Source organism: Tamandua tetradactyla, chromosome 1, assembly GCF_023851605.1.
Source record: "Tamandua tetradactyla isolate mTamTet1 chromosome 1, mTamTet1.pri, whole genome shotgun sequence".
Lineage (NCBI taxonomy): Eukaryota > Metazoa > Chordata > Mammalia > Pilosa > Myrmecophagidae > Tamandua > Tamandua tetradactyla.
In genome coordinates, this window is record NC_135327.1 from 107,428,922 (window position 1) to 107,451,719 (window position 22,798).

General features: G+C 38.8%; 2 protein-coding genes across 2 annotated transcripts in view; one reads left to right on the forward strand and one right to left on the reverse strand.

Moving 5' to 3' along the window:
* The first annotated feature begins 236 nt into the window (after window positions 1-236).
* AGR2 (anterior gradient 2, protein disulphide isomerase family member) lies at window positions 237-11,060 on the forward strand. The gene is made up of 8 exons (XM_077122353.1): window positions 237-402; window positions 2,884-3,029; window positions 3,292-3,355; window positions 3,471-3,523; window positions 4,729-4,802; window positions 6,854-6,917; window positions 9,194-9,277; window positions 10,777-11,060. Exons 2-8 carry the CDS (start codon window positions 2,891-2,893, stop codon window positions 10,824-10,826), a joined length of 528 nt encoding a protein of 175 aa, XP_076978468.1. The 5' UTR covers window positions 237-402; window positions 2,884-2,890; the 3' UTR covers window positions 10,827-11,060.
* A 1,779-nt stretch (window positions 11,061-12,839) lies between these two features.
* The window catches only part of TSPAN13 (tetraspanin 13), a 30,076-nt gene continuing 20,117 nt past the window's right edge, over window positions 12,840-22,798 (reverse strand). Inside the window, exons 3-6 of the mRNA XM_077122359.1 lie at window positions 22,666-22,746; window positions 22,000-22,113; window positions 20,197-20,310; window positions 12,840-16,846 (exon numbers count right to left, since the gene is read on the reverse strand). Coding sequence (XP_076978474.1) covers window positions 16,772-16,846; window positions 20,197-20,310; window positions 22,000-22,113; window positions 22,666-22,746 — 384 coding nt within the window. The 3' untranslated portion in view covers window positions 12,840-16,771. The remainder of the gene's footprint in view (window positions 16,847-20,196; window positions 20,311-21,999; window positions 22,114-22,665; window positions 22,747-22,798) is intronic.

Here is a 22,798-nt window from a genome sequence, read left to right on the forward strand (position 1 = left end):
AGACCACAAACTCCATCCAATCACCTAAAGACAAATCAGCCTCCAGGCAAATCAAATGCCTTCATTTAAAGCTTGCCTGGATTTGGCATTTTGCCCATCTTTTCCAAAGCTTTTTGCAATATACTTTCACAAACAGTTAAAAACATAAATACCGTACAAAATACTGTACAGCATGCATTTTGCTTTTTGATACTGCAAACATAGAACTCTTTAAGCCAGGGAAGACAATATTTTGGGAGAAGGAAGTTTCGTTTCTGAGGTAGCAGCATGTAAATCCAGGATCCGTGGGTGGGATTGAGGTGCGCTCCGGTGTATAAATAGAAGCTCGGGCTACGGGGATACACACTGAAGCTTGGACCCGTCCTGGCAGGCTCGCTCCAAGTAGGGGGCGGAGAAATCCAGGTAAGACTCCTGACAATGGCTTTGAAAAGGAACTTGCTAGAGTGAGCTTTGGCCTCCAATTGCTGTGTAAAGTTTCAGGCAATCATCAGGGAGAGAAAAGAAAGGGAGTTCCCAGGGCAGTGGAATTTAGGGAACAAACGATGGCATTTCCACCAAAAGCTTTTCTGGGGCCTTTGGCTATAGATGGCAGAGTGTTATGTTCCCGAGCTGTTTCAAAGGAGCTCTTTCTTCTTTAGAAAGCTGGAGGTTTAAGAGGTTTCAAGCTTGGAAAAGCGCCAGCTCATCCATGGATTTCCATCTCACTTAATGGGGCCTCAGTCACTATCAAATGCCCAGCTTCTCTCCCACTGACTAAGGCAAAGGCCACCGACTCCTCAACTGTGAGGCCTCGGCTCAGCTGCCCACTTGGAATCTATCAGTTCTAATTGGGAAAGAGTTTTCTTTCCCTGTCAGGGTAAAGGTATCCCTCCTTCCTCAATATATAAATGCATAAAAGTGTCTGTCCAAAGAGAGAGCTGGTTGCTTTACAGGAGCATTTATGAACAGGGACACTGAAACTTCTTGCAACTCCATTCCTTGCTAAAAATAAAAAACTGGAGATATAGTGACAAGCAAAAAGTCCTGGTTTCATAGATGTTGTGTGTGTCCAACTTATCAATATCTTCCATGGTTAGCATACTGTTTCCGGCATGTTCATTTGCGGAGTTTGCAGAGCAGTCTGATCAGATTATGAAAACTCGGTAGAGTAAAACTCAGTCACTTTAAAGCATGGCGTTTGCAAAGCAGGAGTTAGTTTAGGCTTCAATGAGGACTCCTGCCATAAAACGCATGTAATATATCAATAGTTTCAATCTATGAACTTTTGCAAGGGGTCTTATTAGCCGTTGCACGAGAACTGTCATAATGAGGACTGAAAAAATAAAAGGATTCATCACCAATTTATTAAGTTTTCAAATATATATAGATGCTGTTATAAATAAAATACAAAATCAAATGTTTGTTGATAAATTCAAAGTAGTACAATACCATGATATCTTTTTTAATCAACTAGTATTCCAAATGTACAATTATTTTTACATGAAGTTCTTAATTTTTTTTTTCTTAACATTAAACAGTAGTCTTCATACTAAGAAAACTGGGTATTATTGAACCGTGGTACATTTGAGTTGTTTCCATAGACTATTGGGAGACAAAATTTGTTACTGGCATCTCCATGTATTTATGGGTGTAGTAAATTAACAAAGTGTCTCTTTGCTTTTTGTTTATACCATTTTGGACTAAGATATGTGGCTACATACCGTGACTTGAATTATAATTGGACAGTTTAATACAAGGTGTCACCTGGATTTGGTAGCTTAGCAAGGACTTTTTTTTAACCAGCTATATGTTTAGCAAATGTCCCACTCAATCTATTGGATCATGAGAAACTTTCTCCCTTAAAATCACTAAGCAATGAGAGTTCATCCTGTTTCCTGTTTGATTTAATTCACACCCTACCGCAATGTTACAGTTAGGTGTTGTTGCATACCTCTTTTTAAGCAGTTTCACTTTTTGGCTTTACCAGAATGTCCAATCTCCAGCCTCCCATGTTATTCTTCCCCCACCCTCCAGATAACCTTAGTGATTGCCCAGTACCACTCACTTTGCTAGCTAGCTCACTCCCTGATCATAGGCATGTGCGTCAGCAGGAATGGAACTTTCCCTAAGGATTAACTGTGTGTATGAGAAAGGGAAAAAAAGAATTTAACAGACAGGTTTATTCTCTGAACCCATAGAATAATTGTGTGCATTACAGCACACGCCTACCACCATCCTTCTATCCAAGAATTATATTGCTGAGAAAAACTTGCTTGGTGTGTTTTACTCAATTCAGAGTTAATATATAGAGTTTGAGTAGAAATACACTCAGAAGAAAGTTGTGAGGAGACATGTTTTCAGTTAAGTGGCAAAGCTAGCAGGTTCTAAATTAAACAAGCAGTCATTTTACTCCATTCTCATTCTTCAACGGCAATGTCCCCATTTTGACTAAAGGTAAAAGAAGTGTATGTGCTTTGGGTAATTGTTTCAGGGCAGGAAAATAGAAGCCAGCACTGCAAAACTGCAAGATCAAGGAGCCTTGGTTTTAGACCCATTGCACAAGTCTTTTGCCTCTCTGAATTTCAGATTCTTTATCTATGAATTGAGAAAAATAGGTAATCCTTAAGGTACCTTCCAGTACTATTTTTTTAATATAAATTTAGATATAAATTCGCTTAGCTATATGAGCATATACATATATCTCTCTATATACAGTTCTATCTTTTATCTATTTAGAGAGTTGACAGGCAGGCACACCTATCTTCTTTGAGAAATCGTCAGCCTAGCACAGGCTCACAGAGCTCAGTTCCTGTTTTATCTGTTGTGGGAACAAATCTGAAAACATGAAGACCACTAATTCTTTTTTGTTTTATTGGCTTCTTATCTCTCTGTCTTCCATATTAGGTTTACAATGGAGAAGATTTCAGTGTCAGCATTTTTGCTCCTTGTGGCTCTCTCCTATACTCTGGCCAAAGATACAACTGTCAAACCTGGAGCTAAAAAGGACACCAAGGAATCTCAGCCCAAACTGCCCCAGACTCTCTCCCGAGGTGGGAATCAGCTTCTTCTTGGCTTCTAGTTGCTACTTAATAGGAAAAAGGCTTCCTAAATGTCAGTGCTGAGACTTATGTGCTGACCATATTTTGGTTCAAAATCTTTACATCTATTCTAGCTTTTAAGTATTATGCTTTCAGAGGTGTTTATGCTTCTTTCATATCACATATAAATTTATCCCAGACTTCATCATGCATTTCAACAGCTTTGGTTTTGAAATTATAATAGTTTCAAATATACTGGTTCATTTTTTTCTAGGTTGGGGTGATCAACTCATCTGGACTCAGACATACGAAGAAGCTTTATACAAATCCAAAACAAGGTAAAGACAAGAGTCATATAGAGGTCTCTTAAAAGCTCTCAAGAGCACCATCTAGTGATATTTAAGCTATACATGAAATTATAAATTCTTCCATCTCTTTGTCTCTTTTATAAAGCAACAAACCTTTGATGATTATTCACCACTTGGATGAATGCCCCCACAGCCAAGGTAATTCATTCATCAACATATGGTTTATTTTGCAGGCATTTAGCTTGACGGGCAAGATTTGGATCCTTTGCACCCAGCTCAGTTGAATAAAAAAGAATATTTTAGGTAGTTAAGACCTATTTAAAAGAAAATTTGGATATTTTCACTAACCATTAGAACACATTTGAAAAACAGGCTCCAGGCTTCATCTTCTACTCTGGCTTTACCTTCAAAATACATCCTAAAGTGGTGGCCAATGAAGGGCCCCGCACATAGGAGGGCCCTGTTTGACTCCATGCTCTGCTGCTGCTGTCTTAAAATGCTTATTATTTGAACAAGGGGTGCAAATATATATTATATAGCTGGTCCTCCTAAAATCCAACCACTTCCTGTGGCCTCATTGCCACTGCCCCGCTCCAAGCCAACTCACGTGGTGCCCACGGTACTGTATACCCATCTAAGTGGTCTGTCCATACTTAATTCTCCACACAGAAGCCAGAATGAGGCTGCAAACATAAACCTGATCCTATCACTCACATGCTTACGGGGCTTCTCATCACAGGTTAAATTAAATCCAAGTTCCTGACTGTGACCTACCTGATGTGGTCCCTGGCTGTCCTTCCTTCCCTCTCTCTTGCTCTCTCCACTCCATCCATCCTGGCCTGTGGGCTATACCTCATTCCCACTGCAGGGTTAATGCACTTGCAGTTCCCTCTGGCTAGAGTGACTTACCCCCCAAACTTGAGACTGGATCTACCACTTCAATGACACCTCCTCAGAGAGGTCTTCCCTGAGGACCCCAGTGCTCACAAATCCCTCATCTCACTTTATTTTTCTTCAGAGAACATATATCCACCTGAAGTTATTGGCTTACTTGTTTCTGCTCTGTCTCCCACACAAGTTTTTGAATTCTAGAAGAAAGCACATTGGCTTTTTTTTTTTCCACTGCTCTATCCCTACTGCATAGAAGTATGCCTATCACATATAGCCACTTGACAAAAATGGATTGAAAAAGAAAGGTTAAATAAATGAATTAATGAATGAATTGTGCGAATGGAAAAAAGCAGATAGTCAATGGCATAGATATTATTCATGATCATTTGCTGAAAGTGCAAGGTCAAATACTGCTTTAAAAATTTTGTTCAAGTTTATCCATAACAGAGAACAATGGTTTAAACCAATGATGACATGACACAGGTGCTTAATGAGTTTTCATTATGTTATAGCTTTAAAGAAAGTATTTGCCGAAAACAAAGAAATCCAGAAATTGGCAGAGCAGTTTGTCCTCCTCAATCTAGTTGTAAGTTCACTTTTCATCATTGCTGACATTTTTCCTATGTTTCATGATCTGAAATGGATAATTTTTCATGCACATCATAGTCATAGTGCATTAATTAGGATCTGTTCCAAATATCCCATCTCGTAGATTAATCAAATATCTTTCCTCTCTGCAATCTATCATGTATGTCTATGTTTTTATTTATAATGAACAATTTTAAGTTTTCTGGAAAATACACCCAGGATTTTTTCTAGTGCTCTAATAATTAGAAGGTTTTTGGTTTTGCAAACTACTCCAGTATGCAAATTCCCTGTGTCCCTCCTCCAGTTCTGGCAGCCCCACACCCTTTCTCACTCCTTGTACTCTCTCTCTCTGTAGAAGAGAGCTCTCTGGCTGTCCAAATTTAATCAAGCCCCTTGTGCTTTAGCCTCACACTCTTACTTCACTGCTACCACCCCTTCTGAATCTCAGCTTGGTTTCTGTGCCAGTTTCCTTTTACTAAGTGTATGAACAGATTCTATCTTCTAAAAACAAAACAAACCAGTTCTAGTTAATCAAATATCTCTTCAAGTTATCCTCTCACCCCCTCTCTCCCAGGCTCTCATTCTCCCCTGCCTGTTCACAGCTTGGCTTCCCAAAGAACAATCTGCAACAGCAGTCTACTTCCTTACCCACCTCCCACAGGCTCCTCTTCCTTCTTCCTCCCTTAATGTTAGTGATTCTGAGAATCTGTCCTCAAGCCATTTCTCTTTAGAGTTTATACTCTCACTTAGCAACGTTATCTGCATCGGGCCTCTAGTCAATATCTACATGCTCCCAATTCCCACATCTCACCCAAGCACTCGACAACAAAATCTGTGTATCTGACCATGTTCCAGGTACCCCATAATGAACTTAAACTCAGCATTTTCAACACTGAGTTTATCACTATGCCCCAGGTTTTTCAAGTAGCTCTTCTTTCTCTATTCTCCATTTCATTCAAAGTGACCTTATGCTAGAAGACACGTCTTTATAGACTCAGGCCCACTAGTTTAGTGTCAGTCTTGTTCACTTCTGCCTGGTATACTGCTATATTACTACATGGCTCCCTGCCTACAAGATAAACTCCTTCTAATCACCACGTGGCTCTCAGGATATTAGCTCAAAAGACCAGGTTGGGGCACTCGTACTCTCACATCCCTTCAGTCGCTCTCATCTATTTCTGAACAATTGAGAACACTGTGGCATGGCATGCAAGGCCACCTGCCAGCCGGCTCCTGCAGGAGCTCGCAGGCACCTCTCTACCACTCTCCACATGCATATCCACACCTCAGTCCTTCCTAGACATTTGGACATACCAGAGAGAACCATGCCTTTCCTCGCTGTGCCTCTCCACAAACTCTTTCCCCTGCCTGGAGTGGCCTTCTCCCATTCCACGGAATTGATTTCTATTGGTTTTCTGATTTTCTAAGATTGCTCATTACTCACTTCAGAAAGCCCTACCTGAGCCTGCAGATTGGCTCAATGTCCTGCTCTGGGTGCCCCCCTGCACCCACTTATCCTCTGTCATAACATCTCAGCCACCGGGTCCTCAATACTAGCTTTCTTGTGTGTATCTTCCCAATAGATTGTGCATTAATTAAAGACAAGGGCTATATCTGGCTAAATAAATAAAATGATAAAGAAAGAAATGATGTTAGGTGACTTTCTATCAAGATTGTCCTGGGTTTGTTTCAATAATTTCTCCAAAAATAACTTCAGCTTTTTTCATTAATCCGTCTCCTCCCCACCTTGTCCAAGATCTCATCCCCAAAGCCTGTAGCTCCCTTGAAATTCTTTCCTCTTGAACATCTTCATTCTTTGCCTATACATTCTTTGAACATACATTCAGCCCTTTACTTCACATTCTGCTTTTATTTCTTAATTCTGGCTTGTAACTTGTCTCCCCACCTATACTATCAATTCAATGCAGAAAATACGTACCTTAAGGTATCTTGAGATACCTGACCTAGTAATGGACACATTTCTTATATTAAGTTTGAATTTAACTGAAATTAACAAACTAAAAGCTGCCATTTCTGTTTTAATCATAGTATGAAACAACTGACAAGCACCTTTCACCAGATGGCCAGTATGTACCCAGGATTTTGTTTGTTGGTAAGTGAAAGTGTCCACGAGATGGAACACAAGCTCACACATGCACATCTTGTCCTGCCCTGGGTTCTCCCACCCTAACCTGGCCCCACCCATCACTAGTAAGCTCTAGCAAGAGGTATAACTTTTCTTTGTTTAATAACATATTCTCATCAGAGAATGTGAGCTTCTACCTATTTTCGTGGTTACCGTGTTATCTTCATCTACTAATTTTAATGTTTCATTCTCTGCCACAAATACATTTGAGGGAGAAACATCCTGTTGACTGTTGATCATTTTCATGAATACATCAGGTCTGCAAATATTTCTTTTTAATCAGGCCACGTTTCAACCAATGTGTTAGAAAACACATTAGTTGTTATTGGATAAGTAATTTTAGGAAAGTTAGAAATATGAGCTGGAAAACAAAACAAAAACAAAGGAGCCATGCTCTCCTCTGCCACTGGTAGCTTCCATATTCTGTTCCTTCTGCTGGAAGGCTTTTCCTGCGTCTCCCCACCCCGACCCCCATGTCACCCACTTAGCGCCCCACTCACTGACCGGGTCAAGTCCTCACCATATGCTCTGTAGTGCCACGTCCTCTCATTGGTACACTTTCCTCAAATATAATTTTGCATTTATTGAGTGATTATTTAATAAATATCTCACCCTTGAGAATCTGAGCTCCATGAGGGCAAGGGCTGGATGTTTCCACCCACCACATCCCCGGCATGATGCTGCACTATGTTCTCAATAAGTACTCATTGAATGATTGGATGGCGATGGATAAAAGTCATACTGATTTAAAAACAATCCCTAATTAAATCCAGCACATAGCAGAACTCACCCTCCTGAAGTGGCCACCTATGTCATTCACCAAAGTTTACATTAAATGTATAAAACGGGAGAGAAAAACAAGTGAAAAGAAAAAAAGGAGGAAGTCTGAAGTAGAGCCCTCGCTCATTTTATACATATGTCACGATCCAGAAAAATTGAACGGGACCTTGAAAGATACCCAGCTTTGCCCTGGGCAGGAATTCTTTTGACAGTGTTCTTGTCTGAGGGCATTTTAACCCACATCCCATACCTTCAGTCCAAAGCACCAACTCCGAGGTGAGGCGGCTTGCTCGGGCTGGGCAGGTCTCCACGCGGGCTGCACATGCGAACCACCTGGGGGATTTTGCAGTGCCTTGGCCAGGCCACACCTCAAACCAATTAAAGCAGAATCTCACTGGGTGGGACACAGACTCAGTAGTTTTTAAAAGTCTCCAGGTGGTTCCAATGTGAAGCCAGGATAGTAAACCGTGGACCGGGTATTAAAAAGTCTTTTTAATGCTGGTTCCTTACAAACATGAGATTATGCTTTTGTAGCCTCTATACCCAGCAGCAGTATGTAGGTCTTAAGTACTTGTTGAACAAATGACTGTCTGCTTATGGTAATGCACATCTATTCGTTCTGGTCTCCCATTCTGAAATGCCAGATTGTCCACTCAAGTACCGGTGACAAACTTCGCCTGTCTGCAGATTGTGCTTACCTGTACCTTCATCCCATTGTCAGGAGCGTAGGCTCTTAGGCTCCTCCAAGCATCTCTAAGACAAACTTCTAGATCCCTCCACATCTGGGTGACTCCCCTTTGGATGCCCCTTATTTTAAAATACTTTTTTTTCTCATTAATTAGATAACAATGTTAAATATAAACATGAAAAAGTGGATAGAACTACAAGGATAGATGTGTAAGAGAAGATTATTCCTTATTCCATCTCTTTATTTAAAATGCAGCTGTTTAGCAGTAAAATAGAAAATAAGGAGTGGCACACTGCATGCTTGTTTGCCCTTTGTTGTTCCGAGGAGCTTGCGTTCTTTAATTCATTAAAAAAAAACATTTTGTTGTGAGCACCAGCCTCAGGTGGAGGTTGCTAATCATCTAGGTTGCTCTTGGTAACACATTTCAACAACAATATACTCATTTCAAGAATTTAAAATATCGCTGTAATAGAAGTTGCTGATGGTTTCATTGAAAAACAAAAAGCCACCTCAAAAATGCCAACCATTCTGTTTTCAGGATGCTGTAGATCGGACAGCGGCAGGGTCCGTGACCTCTTTTCCGAAATAGCACTGTGCAGCTGTTGAATGCTTTCTTGCTGCAGCTACTGGGTAGAGCTGAGCAGATGGAGCGGAACTGTTTCCTGGTGGCACCCATGCTGTGTCCATCACAGGAAACGGCTGCACCCAGCCTCACCATGTCACAGGCGCTACTTGGAAACAAAGCACTCCACTCCCTTTTGTTTTGTCTCTGCAGACCCGTCCCTGACAGTTAGAGCTGACATCACTGGGAGATATTCTAATCGTCTCTATGCCTATGAACCTTCAGATACAGCTCTACGTAAGTGTTACCTCCTGTGAACATGCTGAGGTGACAGGAAGCTCTACTCTGGGACACCGGGGAACCAGTTTGACCCTAAATAGCCCTGCCCTTGGGCAAAGCACATTCATGCTCCACCTCTGTTTTCCCAGATCAAAAAGCCCAGAAGATGAATTATTTATTTAGATTAGGTATCTTCTTTCAAGAGGATTCTATGACCTTACATAACAGTCACTGCCTTTTCTGTTTTCTCTTAAACACTAATTCCTTCTACCAAAAAAATGAACACAATAGTTGTGTCAATGTGCATACTATGTTTTTAAAATTTGTTCCAAATAACAAAAGTGAAGTAACTTAGTTTAGTTCACTGGAGTTGATTTAAGTTGAGTTCAAGTTCCATTTTAAAGATCAATAGGAAAAAATGAAGGAAAGAACTATTGGAGACATAAGGCAGACAAGATACCTAAATAGGAAGCTGTCCCTAAATGTGACATCTGATTAGTCCTTCTGGAAGTAAAATTAAGTTTCATCCTAGGAACCAATTCTGATCAATCAGTAGTGACTGCCTTTGGCAGTCATAAGCTACATGTGACAATTTGTTTAAATAAAATCTGCTAAATTTAAACATTTATTTCCTTAATCACACACATCACATTTCATGTGTTCAGTGCACAGGCACTGAATTCTTCATCATCGCAGAAAGTTCTCTCGGGCTTTCTGGTTACTGCTGACCTATGTGGGAAGGACTGTGAGGTTGTGTCTTGGAAGCAGGAAAGATCGTTTTCTCTTAGCAGTCTGCAGCAGCTGCTGGAAGGATCAGAGGGAGCACAAGTACTTGCCATTCTCAAGACAACAGCATGTACCTTAAGACTTTGGACTCCTTAAAGGGGGGTAACCTGTACAGGTTCTATCACAGTGCCTAGTAGAACAGGCATTTAATAAATATTTGCAGGAAGTAGTAGCTACTCAGTCCCTTCTGTCACATGAGCATCGTAGATGATCATATACCTCGTTTTCATGAGCTGCTGTAGAAAGAATAGTCATCTAGAGTTTGGGCTCTGAAACACCATCACATATTAACTGTATAACCTTGAGCAAGCTACTCAACCCCTCTGTGCCTGTCCTATAAAATCAAATACTAATCGAACTTTTGTGATGATTCGAGTTCATGTGGAAAACACTTGGTTTCTATTATTCATTAGTATTTCCACCTCCTTTCAAAATAATTTGTCTAGCTATAAACATCTAACAGGTATTTAAAATTTACTTCTAAATTAGTCAAAATTATTTATATGTCACTGGAATTTATAAAGGGCTACTACTTTTAAAAGTGGGGAGTGGAGAGGGAAGAGTTGGGAAGTATAGAATATGTTGAATTGTAACAAAAGTCACTTCAAATCATTTTACAAAAAAAAAAGGAACCCTTTAAGAATAAATGTAGTACCCATGTTTGGGGTTTGACTTTAGCTGTTAATATAATTACTGGTGACATCTTGTCTCTTAAATTTTTCTCCCATTAGTTTATGACAACATGAAGAAAGCACTCAAATTGCTGAAGACTGAATTGTAAAGAAAAAAAAATCTGTAAAATCTTCCCTCTGTGTGAGGCCTTGAGATTTGGACATCAGAGGCTCTCAGACTTTGGAGAATACAGAAACACTGGTCTATATTCTGATTAGATGATCTATTGTTATGATAGCTGTTTTTTTATTTGTTTCCAAGTATACTTGTGTGAAAACAATATTGTATACTGCCATTGTGAGCTATGCTTTTTAAAAAAATAAATCCTTTTGGGACGGTTCAAGATGAGGTTATTTTTTTTCTAACTTGACTTCTAATTGAAAAGTTATTTGGTTCATTCACCAATAGGACTATCGGACACATAAAAACACTCAAGATCAGCCAAAATAGGTTCAATCAATAGAAATCAAAGATAGTTAAAGTCACTTCACTGCCTACAGGTTCTCACTGGGTGACTAAAAGTAGAGCTGAGCTTCAGCAACCCAAGCCTCAAATGGCACACACTTCATTAGGGAGGAACGTGCAGAAAGGAATGCCAAAAAAAGTCACCTACCTGGAGACATCCCCTCCCCACCATGGCTCAGAACTTATGTATATCCTTTAAATTTAGTAATTCAATCTTAGTCAACTTTAATTTTGCCCAACAAAACACTGAATGCTGTCAGGGAAAGTCTCTGGCAGTGCCTCCTATCCCAGCAGACCAATTGAATGGAAAAGCCATCTGCGCTTATCTCCATGTCTGAGCATACCCTTGCCTTGTCAGAGATTTAGTCGCTCAAAGTTCTAGAGTCCTAGCTTGGGACAAATTAAGACTGAATTGGATACACTGTGTGTGCGGTGGTGGTGGGGTCTCAATGTTTCCCTCTCCTTCGCCAGAACGAGACTGGCTGAGATGAGCAAAGGTGAGTGATACCACGGGGATGGGTAGACCCGGAGGTCACTACCTACACTTGGAAAAGTTGTGAGAAGGTGTGGCATAGGCAGGGGAACGGTTTAGCTACTGTTCACCCCATATTCTGCCTAAAAAACAAAACAAAACAAAACAAAAAAACTAGAGCAGTGTATCTCTTCATTACATATTTCATCTCACATTTAGTGTGATATGCAACCTCTTTTTTGCCCAGCCTCCACTGACGTCTTTGGCCTCAGAATAGCTGTGGTCTATAGTACTTTTCATGTTGTTCGAGTCCCTATCTTAACCGTTTTGGGGTTGTTTCCCCCCTCCTCCTCCTCCTCAAAGGACTATTTTTTGAATAGTTCTTTGGCATTATTAATTTTTCCAAGGTAGGAATATATTTTATGTACTTTTCTCTCGCAGCGACTGTCAAGCAGCTTTATACTAGTAGGTGCTGTGCATTGTTAGGCACAGGGTCGTTAAGGATTCCACACGAGACAATAGTCAAAGCTTAATAGGCTTATTGGGAAAGAGAAAGTGGGAAGAAGCAGAAGGGAGCCACCGGCACAAAGGTCTGTGGAAGTTAGAAAAATGGCCCTGACTCTTTGTTCTGGGAATTGTGATTTAAAGGGAAAGTGACACCAGGAGGGGAGGGTGCCCCACTAGGTGGTGTGTTGTCCCTTGACCGGATGGGGGCTTGTTGGCTTGAGTATGACAGATTGCTGGGATACTCTCCTTTGATGTGCAGGTGCATGTATCAGGCAGGGTGAGCAGCTGGCAGGGAGGGTGCTAGCAGCAGCGCTGTCTGTGAGTATACAATACTAGCTACTATGGCAGTTGGTTCAGATCCTTGGACCTGCCAAGGGCGCTGAGGAAGGGGCTGAGGGAGCTCTGCAGCAAAAGCTCCTTTTGCTCTTAGTCTGAAATCCAACATGTGTATATTCTTAATTGAATGACACATAAATTCTCAGCAAAAATACTACCAGAGGGAATCAACTCCCTTCCCCTAAGTAGGTAACCTTTCTATCCTGTAGCTTTCTGCTAAAAATGGAAAACATTCCATTTAGAAAGGTCTCTGAGGGTCAAGAGGAGGAAAAAAGACATCTTACTTCTATACACAAGTATTTTGAATGACAATTTCTAAAATGATTCAAGTTTCTTCTATAATAGAGGCAAAATAATGTTTATTTTTTTTCCACAGGACTGATGTGAAAATAAGATTGTTAGGTCTTTAAAATTTATTGACTGACAACATGTTAATTTAACATAAATTTTAAAATACAATTAAGTTTTTGTGAAAACAAATGCCAACGTTGCAAGGAAAATGGTTTTCTAAGAAAAGCATGAAAGCAACACAGAACAAGTGCAAAAAAAAAATTGCTTGACTTTGACAGTCTCTCCTAGTTCTGAGTATTCATCTTAGGGAAATATTTCAACAGAAACAGAGCTCTGTAAAGATGCCAATGACAACATTATTAAATAAACAAAAAACAAAGCTGGCAACTTCAAATATAATCGTTACATAGTATACGAACATAAAGTACAACATGTTGTCAGACAAAAAGATAATGAACATTATGGAGAAAGAGAAAAAGTCCAAATGAAAAAGAATTTAAGAATGTCTGTGCTGTGATTGCAACAAAAGTAGAGGTGGACACACACGGGTTAAAAATAGTACGGAATATGCGAACATGAAAATCTTTGTTTTCAGCTCACAGAAATATTAATAATGTCTGTTATTTTACCAAATCCCTTTACTGCCATCTCACAATCTTTCATTTATGTTTAAATAAATGGCAAATGAAAGCGTATCTTGATATTTCTCCTACTACATAGAAATGGAAGAGTACTCGAAAACTAGAGCACGTTTTTTCAAACAGCACAATGGCCTACCTTACCAAAGATGCCTTATCAAGTTGCAACCTCAACTACCCATAAAAAGCAAGACCCTGAAAGTAAGCTAAAGTGGGTTAACCCTCCTAGGGAAGTCAAAGTTCATTCTTTGACAACTAGTTTAACTCACAGGTGCCTCCTTAAGCCTCATTTGTACATGAACTCCGAAGGCTTTTTTTTCCCTGGGGAGAGTAAATGAGAAGTAAGGAGGGGAGGTCTCATTTTTACCTTTCCCACTGTCTCAAATGGTCTCTTGGTGATTGTGATCTGTCATTCTGGAAGTTCAGCACAAAGAGCCTCTGTTGTGTTCCCACCACCTCCCTCTTACCGAGTGGTGGGGCGGAGCATGGAGGGGAGTGGTCTTTGTGGCATATTTCTCAGGGATTGGAGCCTAGCCATACTTAAAAAATTTCTAATCATTTCTATATTCTCTCCCTGTCTCTCAAGCCTGTCACCTAGCTCACTGTTCCCCCTTCCCCCTCTTGTCGTAGACCGCCCATTTCCGGCAGTCTTTGCTTTCCTTGAAGTTGTTTAGAAAACAATTACCATCAATACATGTTGCAACTGCATTTAGCACAGAGGACACAAAAGAGAACAAGGAACAAAAATTACCTGCTAATCCCCAAACATACCAAGCAGAACAACAACTTGATGCAAATCCCCATTTATCAAAAAACCTGGAAAATTTAGCACTTAACTTTATTTTCATGTCTACTAAAATGAAAAAATTCACATTAATGCTGATATATGTTCAATCAAGGGGCTTGTTTGTGTTTTTCTCCTGTGAAATACTGTGTGAAAATGATTATAAACTTTTTAGACCCAGCGAAAGAATGACATAGTGTTAAGTATTTACTTAATGTATTTTCAAAATAATGAATAAACCTAAGGTAAATATGTAGAAGACTGTAGGACAAGGTTTTTGCTTAAGGAAACTGAGAACTAAAAGTCACACTACTTTTGGTTTCCTCTTCATTCAGCAGCATATTACTTAGGGAACATGCAGAACTGGTTTTCATACCAAATGCAACTGTTAGGTAAATAACAGAGTATCTGAGATGCATTTAATCCATGAGCTCAGATTTTGGAGATCATAGTCTAACATTCTTTTCTTTGTTTTAGCATTTTATTCCCTAGCTGAAATTTCACCTTTAACATCAAGGCTAATGGGGCAAATATTCCCCTGGTCTGCCTCGCCTCATGCCACCCCCATGCCCTATGTGAGCAGCTCTTCTGTGCACACGGGAGGGGCTTCCTGTAACCCTGGGGTCAGCCTGACCTCCCACTAGGAGGTCCATGCAGGATTCAGGATGGACCAAAGAAGAGCCCTTCTAGTGGGCACAGTAACACCCTGTGGAGTAGAAGCCACATGTCTGTCCACACCCAGAAAGATCACAGGAAAACTCAAAGAGGGTTTAGGTAATAATCCACCACCTTCAGATCTGCCTGAGACAACAAAACGGTCAGATTAATCTGACAGAGCTGCCCCTCTTGCTTGAAAATATGTATTTTTTTTTCCAGTGACTAATCTTCAATTATTTCCTACTCTTATAATCCTATAGTTTAATAGCTCTAAAGATTCATTCTTCCCAAACCCTTATTTGTAATTGGGTTAATCAAAAAAAGGTTATTGCAATTAGAACGCAAATCAAGGTTGGTTTTCTCTGGAATTTTCCATTTATATTCACTACTATACCAAGAAAAGTATTATATTAGGGGATTCCAGAACTTCAGAGGAACTTCAAAATGTAACAAATAAAAAAATACAGAGTGCTTTAAAGGAAGACAGTTCAAAAACCTCACTTCCTTTATATTACTTCCAATCTCATCTTAGGTAAAACTGAGCGTATCATTTGGATTTCCCCAGAGTTCAACATGACAGCACAGGAATTGTCACAATTCAGTTTCTCATAAGATTAAATATAACACTTTGCTCGTCTAAAACCTATCAAGACTCTTATGAATAAAATATCATGTACTATATAGAATATGAGATAAGAAATCAGAAATTTTTGGTAATGGGAAAGAACTTACATATTTTCCTACATAAATATACACAGCATCTCTTTAAAGAACCTTTCTCACCAGGGTGATGACACTAATCACTGGAAGACTTCAAGAAAGGATATGGGATGACAACCAATAGATATTCGTGCTGGAAGTTCATTTTTACAGCTTGAGTTATACATTAGGATAATATAAGTCAGTCAAAGAGAACCCAAAGGTTTCCATCCTTTAATTTTTTTTTAATATAATATACAGAATCACAATACTATCTCAATTTCAAATTACAGGGAGATCATATTCAAACATGTTTGGATTTGAGAAATTGCTGTTACAATACTGAGAAATTTCATGAAAAAGGTATTTCAGATAATCAAATATCTTTTTGCTATACTGGCCAACACATTGAAGATAACTTGAAAAATGCAGTCTTTTGGACTTCAAATTATTACAAAAGGATCATCAAGATTATATAGACATACTTTCTGAATTACTCAAATTCATTCCATTTTGAATGCAAAAGGTAAATGCTTATACAGTAGTACATTTCATGAGACCACTTCTCCTTCACACTTACCTCTAAAAGTCCAAAAACTAAACCAACACTTTCTTAAAGATCTAGCTATTTCTAGAATGCATTAATGTAATCCTAAAAGACTACGAGAACTAAATTATCACTTGATAGTAACAATTTTCACCACAACACATCTTTCCTAAGGGAAAAAAATGGAAATTTGAATTTCCCATATTGAACTGAACATAAGAGAATTCCATATATCCTGGCTTTAACAAACCTCAACTTTTTTCCCAGTAGGAGTTACCTATGCAGCACTGTGCTACATACAATTATTCCAGTGAGGTGGATATTCCGATTCCCATATGATCAACACAGTAGTGCCATACAAACTTCTTCTGCACATACAAATGCTATGGAAGGCCACAGTGGGCAGCGGCAGACAACATGTGCACAGATCACACAGGTGCTACTGAGACTTAGGAGACCATACACTTCAATTTTTTTGTTTTTTTTTTTAGCAATGGAAAAGCAAAAACATTTAGAGAAACATAAGAGTAGAAATATATACTTCCACTGTCAATAATGTCATTTTTCAGATACTATTTCCTTACACAGGTAAAACAGCTTAACTTAAAAGTTGGAGAAACTGAACAAATGCAGACTATGAAAGGTTTTTCTTGTTCGCTCAAAGAAATGCGCTAGGGTTAGCACGAGGATCTTTCTGGTTCCTGTATCTGTAGGTCAACCATACGCCCAGGATCTGAAATAGGGAAGGAAAAACAAAAAAGAAGGGAAAGTCATGGTTATGTATATTCCATTTACCGCTAAGACGGCACTACAATCTCTGAAGCCTTTTACATTATTTGTCCCAAAGGGAGAGATTTCTTTTTCTTTCTGAAATCTAAATAAGTGACCTCAAGAAAAACTTACCGTGAGCAGTGTGTAGGCAGAATTACACGCCCCTCAAACCCTAATCCCAGTCACCTTACAGGTAAAGGGTCTCTGCAGCTGTGACTTGAAAAGGAGATTATCATGCACTACCCAGGTGGGCTCGCATGTAATGAGAAGGGTCCTTGTGTAATGAGAAGGTAGGAGGGTCAAGGAGAACAGAGAGGAGACAGGATGACAGAAGAGTCAGAGAAAGTAGATGCTGGTTCTGAAGAAAGAGGAAAAGGCCACAAGTGAAGGAACACAGGCGGCCTCTAAATGCTGAAAAGGCAAGGAAAACAGATTCTCCCCTAGAGCCCCGAAAGGAAAACGAGTCCTGCAAACCCAATTTAGACTTCTGCCATCCAGAAGTATGTAAGATAATTTGTGCTGCTTGAAGCCATTGAATGTGTGGTAACTGATTACAGTGGAAAGAGGAGACAGCCACCAACACCGCAGAGTCTGAACAGGAAAAACACGTATTTGATAATTCAGAAAAAAACTGGGTTCATTAAAAATTAAGCAGTGTGAAGCTGGAGGGACGCTTGATTCCTGAAAATGTAGAGCTGTGTTCCAGTAGCCATGTTTCTTGAAGATGATTGTATAATGATATAGCTTTCACAATGTGACTGTGTGATTGTGACAACCTTGTGTCTGATGCTTCTTTTATCTACTTTGTCAACAGACAGTAGAACATACGGAATAAAAATAAATAATAGGGGGAACAAACGTTAAAATAAATTTAGTTTGAAATGCTAGTGATCAATGACAGGGAGGGTTAAGGGGTATGGTATGTATGATTTTTTTTTTCTTTTTTTTCTGTTTTCATTTTATTTTTCTGTTGTCCTTTTATTTCTTTTTCTGAATTGATGCAAATGTTCCAAGAAATGATCATAATGATGAATATGCAACTATGTGATGATATTGTGAACTACTGATTATATACGTAGAACGGAATGAGCAAATGTTAAGAATGTTCGCATTTCTTTCTTGTAATTTTTTTTTTTAATAAATAAAAAAATTAAGAAAAAATTAAGCTGTGTGACTGTGAAAACCTTGTGTCTGATGCTCCTTTTATCCAGGGTATGGACAGATGAATAAAAAATAAGGATAAAAAATTAATAAATAGGTATAGATAAAGAGTAAAAATTAGATAGATTGAAATACTTTGGGCCAAAAAGAGGGAGGGGGGTAGGGGATGCCTTAGTTCTTTTTTGTTTCTTTTTCTGGAGTGACACAAATGTTATAAAAATGGTTACGGTGATGACACAACTATGTGATGATCTTGTAAGCCAGTGATTGTATAACATGGTTGGACAGTATGTGTATGGATATTTCTCAATAGAAATATTTTACAAAAAAAGAATTAAGAATTACTGATTATACATGTAGAACGGAATATGTTAATGCTTTTGTTTGTTGTTAATTTTTTAAATTAATTTAAAAAAAAGAAGTTGGAATTATAACAGAGAAGATAGGATTTAACATACAAATATGACTGCTAAACACTATTTTGATATTTCTGCTAGCCTCCAGTGTTTTGGAGCAACTAGAAGGAAAAACATGAAAAAAATGGAATGGCAACTCATAACAAACTCTGAAATCTGTTCTGTAACTGCTTGTTGAAATGCACTTTGAAAATTACTGACTTTTCTTTCTTTTCTCTGCATATATGTTATAATTCACAATAAAACTTTTTTTAATTAAGCAGCAACAAAAATCCTATAAAGACATTTACTAACACAGATTATTGAAAAAAAAATTATCATTCCTAGCTCTCTAATTTTACAAATGTTAAGCTATAATTGTGCTACTGTCCACATCAGGTTCATGAAAAATTTAGTGAACAATATGTTCTTATTAAGAATGTTCTTATTCAGAAATGTGTTGTTTCTGCTACTTCAAAATCAATTTAAGTAATAAAAAATTCTACCTAGACTGAAAATAAAAAATTCTACATAGATTGAAAATACCTGCAAATTTAATGGAATAAAACAGCTGACTTTTATTCTGATTTTATATTTATTTGACTTTACAGTCACCCATTAGCACTTTAATTACTTCTAGGGAATTGTGCTAAGTCCCAAATTTGCTCTATTGATCACAATAATCCATTTGGAGTCTGTCTAATGGAGGAGGAAAAGGAATTTATTTAACAAACACATAAAGAGTACCATGTGCTAGACACTGGTACTGGTTCACAAAAACTAATTCAATCTTATCCATGAAATAGGAACCATCATTGTCCTTATTTTACAGGTGAGGGAACAGAGGCATAGAAAGTTTTAGCAACTTGCCCAAGGTCACAGAGTTAATAAAGAGTAGAGCAAGTTTTTAACCCAAATGGTGCAGCTCTTGAATCTATTACTTAACCAAGTGCTCCTATGTAATATACTTTAACCTGTTCATTACTGATGAAAGTAAGCCGGTCCAAAGGTGTGCTGTTATAAACAACAAACATTTTTGTGTATTCATTTTAAGTAGTTACGAGATTATCTCCAGGAAATAAAAGTGTAAGTGGAACTTCTACATTAGAAAAAAATTTTTAATTTTGATACCTATAGTCAACTCAGAAGTATCAAAAAAATGTCCAAGGTAGTGAGACGTTTATATAGTGAAAAGGGAATTCAGCATTCTTTAAAAATTATCAAATAACACGTGTTTTGGTTTATAGGCATGTTACATTTAAATTTTTGATGTAATACAGTATAAATATATATTGCATATCTAAAAAATTAGTATGGTGGCTACCTGTAGGTTTTGGAAGGCTGGGAAAAAGGAAAAACGGGGAATGGGTTGAAAGGCAATTTTTTAAGGAATACTTTTATATATAGATATTTGTGTATGTGTGACATATATCTCAATTTATATGTTAAATGGAATGTTTTTCCTATTCAAAAATTCAATTAAAATGTATAATTTATCATAAAGCTCTAGAGCTAGAGGAGACCCTAGAGACAATACTGTCTAATTTCATTTTATTTACTCGTCACATTTTACATGAAAGGAAACAGATCAAGCAAGGCTTTCTCCTGTAACAATGTTATTTCTCAATGAAAATATCCACTGATTCATTTCAAACTTCAGGTGCCATGCTAAGGTAAAGTACCATGCCCTCAGCTGCTATTTAAATGAGGATCCTTCTAACAGAGGAGAAATATTATTAAATTTAGTTTCACGTACCTCCGTAAAACTGAAGAAGAGGCCAATGCCGCCAACAAATCTCAAAACCTCTCCAGCATATTCTCCTATTATCGGAGCACACGATAAGCACTGGTGACCGCTGGTAGCACAGCTCTGTATCAATTAAAGAAAAGAACTTTATTTCAAAGTCCATTTATGAAGAGCATATAGAAGCTGAAAAGAAAAAGAGAACTAGTGTCTGGGAATATTATATCTGATTTGGGTCTTGGCTCTTTAGTCAGCACATCTGGCCTTGTGGTACACAGAATTCTGAGATGGTTCCCAAGATGTCCCCTGGTGTACACACTCTGTACAACCCTCAATGGGCGTGGGCAGGACGTGTGAGTGTGCTGGGCCAGCCTCTCCCATGGCTGCACTGCATTACAGCAGACTCGGCTTTAGCAGACCAGAGAGAAGGTCCTCATGCTGTCTTGCTGCTGCCATGTCCTGGGGGGGGGGCATTTAATTGGGACCTGAGAGTAGCCTCTCGATGCTGAGAGAGACCCCAGGTACAAAAGAAAACAGGACCTCGGCCAACCACAAGGAACCGAATTCTGCCAACAACCAGGGAAGAAAATCCCTGGCTTCAGAGGAGATGACAGTCACAGCTGAACTTGATTTCTACCTGGTGAGCAGAGAACGTAACTAACTCATACTCGAGCTCCTCTCCCAGGGGAGGCGTGAGATTGTAAAAGGGGTAGTGTTGTTTGAAGCTGTTACGTTTGGATTAATTCTATTACATAGCAATAGAACTAATACAGGCACCTATGAGTAAAAATGAACCTCAACAAAGAGACCTCACTGAAGGGAAACCAGCTCAGGGCCCAGGGAGGCGCTAATAGGAGTTTCCCCAAGACCGAGACATGTGTGGACTTTCCAGAGAGCCAAGCCTGAGTTCAAGCTCACAGGGCACTGGGCAGGAGCTGTGGAACCTGGTAGGAAGGCCTGGGAGGGCTTTAGCTGGCCCACCGCTAGCTCAGCTGCTGAACACAAAGGGCACGAAGAGAGGAGAGGAGAGCGAGGGAAAACGGCAGTTCTGTGGGAGAGGAGAGCGAGGGAAAACGGCAGTTCTGTGTCCTCCATCCTGGGGGGTGTTTAGCTGCTTCAGAAACCCAGTTTAGTGCTAGTGGCGCTGACACAATGATGTGAATCAACACCATTGAGTAGTATATTTGAATGTGATTAAAAGGGGGAAATTTTAGTTGGTATATATGCTACCAGAATAAAAGTTCTTAAAAGCCATAAAACTGTACCACACAAAACAGTGAACCCTATTGTAACCTACAGGCTGTCACTAATAGCATAATAATAATAATAATAGCAAAGCTGTTTCATCAACATTATTATGGGTAGGAAGGGAAGTATATGGGAACTTTGTACTTTCTACATGATTTTTCTGCAAACCTACAATTCTGCTAATTAAAAAAAAAAGTCAAGTTTAGTACAGATCCATCTCCTCCTACTACTACTGATAAAGTCCAAAACTGAAACCTTTACACACCTCTCCTGAATCTCTAAGACTGCTCTGCCATTATTTATCTTTCACAACTTGTTCTAGGAGAAGAAGAATGGGGGGGGAATCAGGGACTACGGACTAAATGCATCTGTGCCTCGCAGGGCCATGCAATATTCAGCATTCTCAAGGGTGGGTGTTTGAGAACAGGCAAATATACAATGTGGGTATATAATAGGCAGTTTATAAATATAATTCAGCCTCATAAAATCAATTTTTCCAGTTAATCATTATTCATCTGGGTGCTATACATTTCTAAAACAAAAATAAAAATTATACTTTATACTTACGGCTGGGCAGGTATCACTACGGTTAAAACTTCGGAACCCACAGCAGTTCAAATTTCTCTGGATGTCATTACGAGCACTTGCTGTGCTGTTCCACCCAACTTCAAGAAGCTGACCCTAGAATGTATTTAATATATATGTTAAAATGTGTCATCTCTGCATAAAATGGATAAAGCTCGAGTCTGTAATTTTTAGTTCTGACTGTACTTAAAATAAAATATCTTTGCAAGATCATTAAAACTTTTCAAAGGCTTATCCCTCAATCTTAAACAAAAATTAAGGCATTATTTCTATTCCAAGAATGAAAGTCTGTTCATGTGCAATTTAAAAGAAGCCTTTGGTTCAAAGGTATAATTCTCAGTTTATCAGGACAGACTTTACAACTGTTGCCCCAAAACAAAAGAGCCATATTTCTGCACAAATTAGACCTTGAAAAGAGTAACTGCTACAAAGGAACTTCGATCATTCTGGAACAAATGCTTCCTTCATGAGGTGGGAGGAGAATGGGCAAATATCATCTTTTAGTGGAATGAAAATAGTACAAACAGACTTGAGTTATTTAGAGTGAAAATGACATTCTAAGCAAGAAGAAATTACCTTCCCCCACCCCTGAGCCCCACATTCATCCTACGTAGTATTAATGAAGTAGAAGGAAAAGACATAACTTACCTGCTGCTCCTTGTTCAGGGCTAAACAAGCACAGGACACAGAAAACTGAACAATAAATACAAGTAAGAGAATAATCATGTACTGAGAGTTACAAGTTAAGGTCATTTCTAAACACTTTTAATAGCATAAAATG